This window comes from Lepidothrix coronata, unplaced genomic scaffold, assembly GCF_001604755.1.
Source record: "Lepidothrix coronata isolate B3197 unplaced genomic scaffold, Lepidothrix_coronata-1.0 Scaffold176, whole genome shotgun sequence".
Taxonomy (NCBI): domain Eukaryota; kingdom Metazoa; phylum Chordata; class Aves; order Passeriformes; family Pipridae; genus Lepidothrix; species Lepidothrix coronata.
The window spans coordinates 1,608,924-1,609,343 of record NW_016690356.1 but is presented as its reverse complement, the minus strand read 5'-3'; the positions used below and the strand labels follow the sequence as shown (position 1 = coordinate 1,609,343).

Genomic DNA, 420 nt, shown 5'->3' with positions numbered 1-420 from the left:
GACCGACGGACGGAGCGGCCGCGGGGCGGGAGCGGCGCCGGGCGCGGCGGCAGGGCCGCGGTCCGTGTCCGCGCCCCCGCCCGCTCCCCCAGCCCAGCCCGGCTCTTACCTCCGCGGCACACGAGCAGCAGCAGCCCCAGCAGGCAGGCGGGCAGCGCGGAGCCCGGCGGAGCCATGGCATCCCGGGCGGGCGGGCTCGCCTCCCTGCGCCCCACGGGGAGGGAGCAGCCCGCCGGCAGGGAGGGAGGGGAGGAGGGAGGGCGGGCAGGCGAGAACCACCCCCAGCTGCGGGGCGGGAGGGGTGAGGGGGGGGAAAGCAAAGGGGAAAAAAAGGGGAAAAGCGGCTCTCGGCGGTGCTGCCCTCGGCGCGAACACGCCGCCGCGCCGGGCGGGCGGGGGGCGGCGCTGAGGGAGCGGGGC

At 80.0% G+C, this 420-nt stretch overlaps 1 protein-coding gene across 1 annotated transcript in view; it reads right to left on the bottom strand.

Annotated features, from left to right (window-relative positions):
- IGDCC3 (immunoglobulin superfamily DCC subclass member 3) overlaps positions 1-203 on the bottom strand; it is a 98,626-nt gene extending 98,423 nt beyond the window's left edge. Inside the window, exon 1 of the mRNA XM_017830267.1 lies at positions 110-203. Coding sequence (XP_017685756.1) covers positions 110-176 — 67 coding nt within the window. The 5' untranslated portion in view covers positions 177-203. The remainder of the gene's footprint in view (positions 1-109) is intronic.
- Between the last annotated feature and the right edge of the window lie 217 nt (positions 204-420).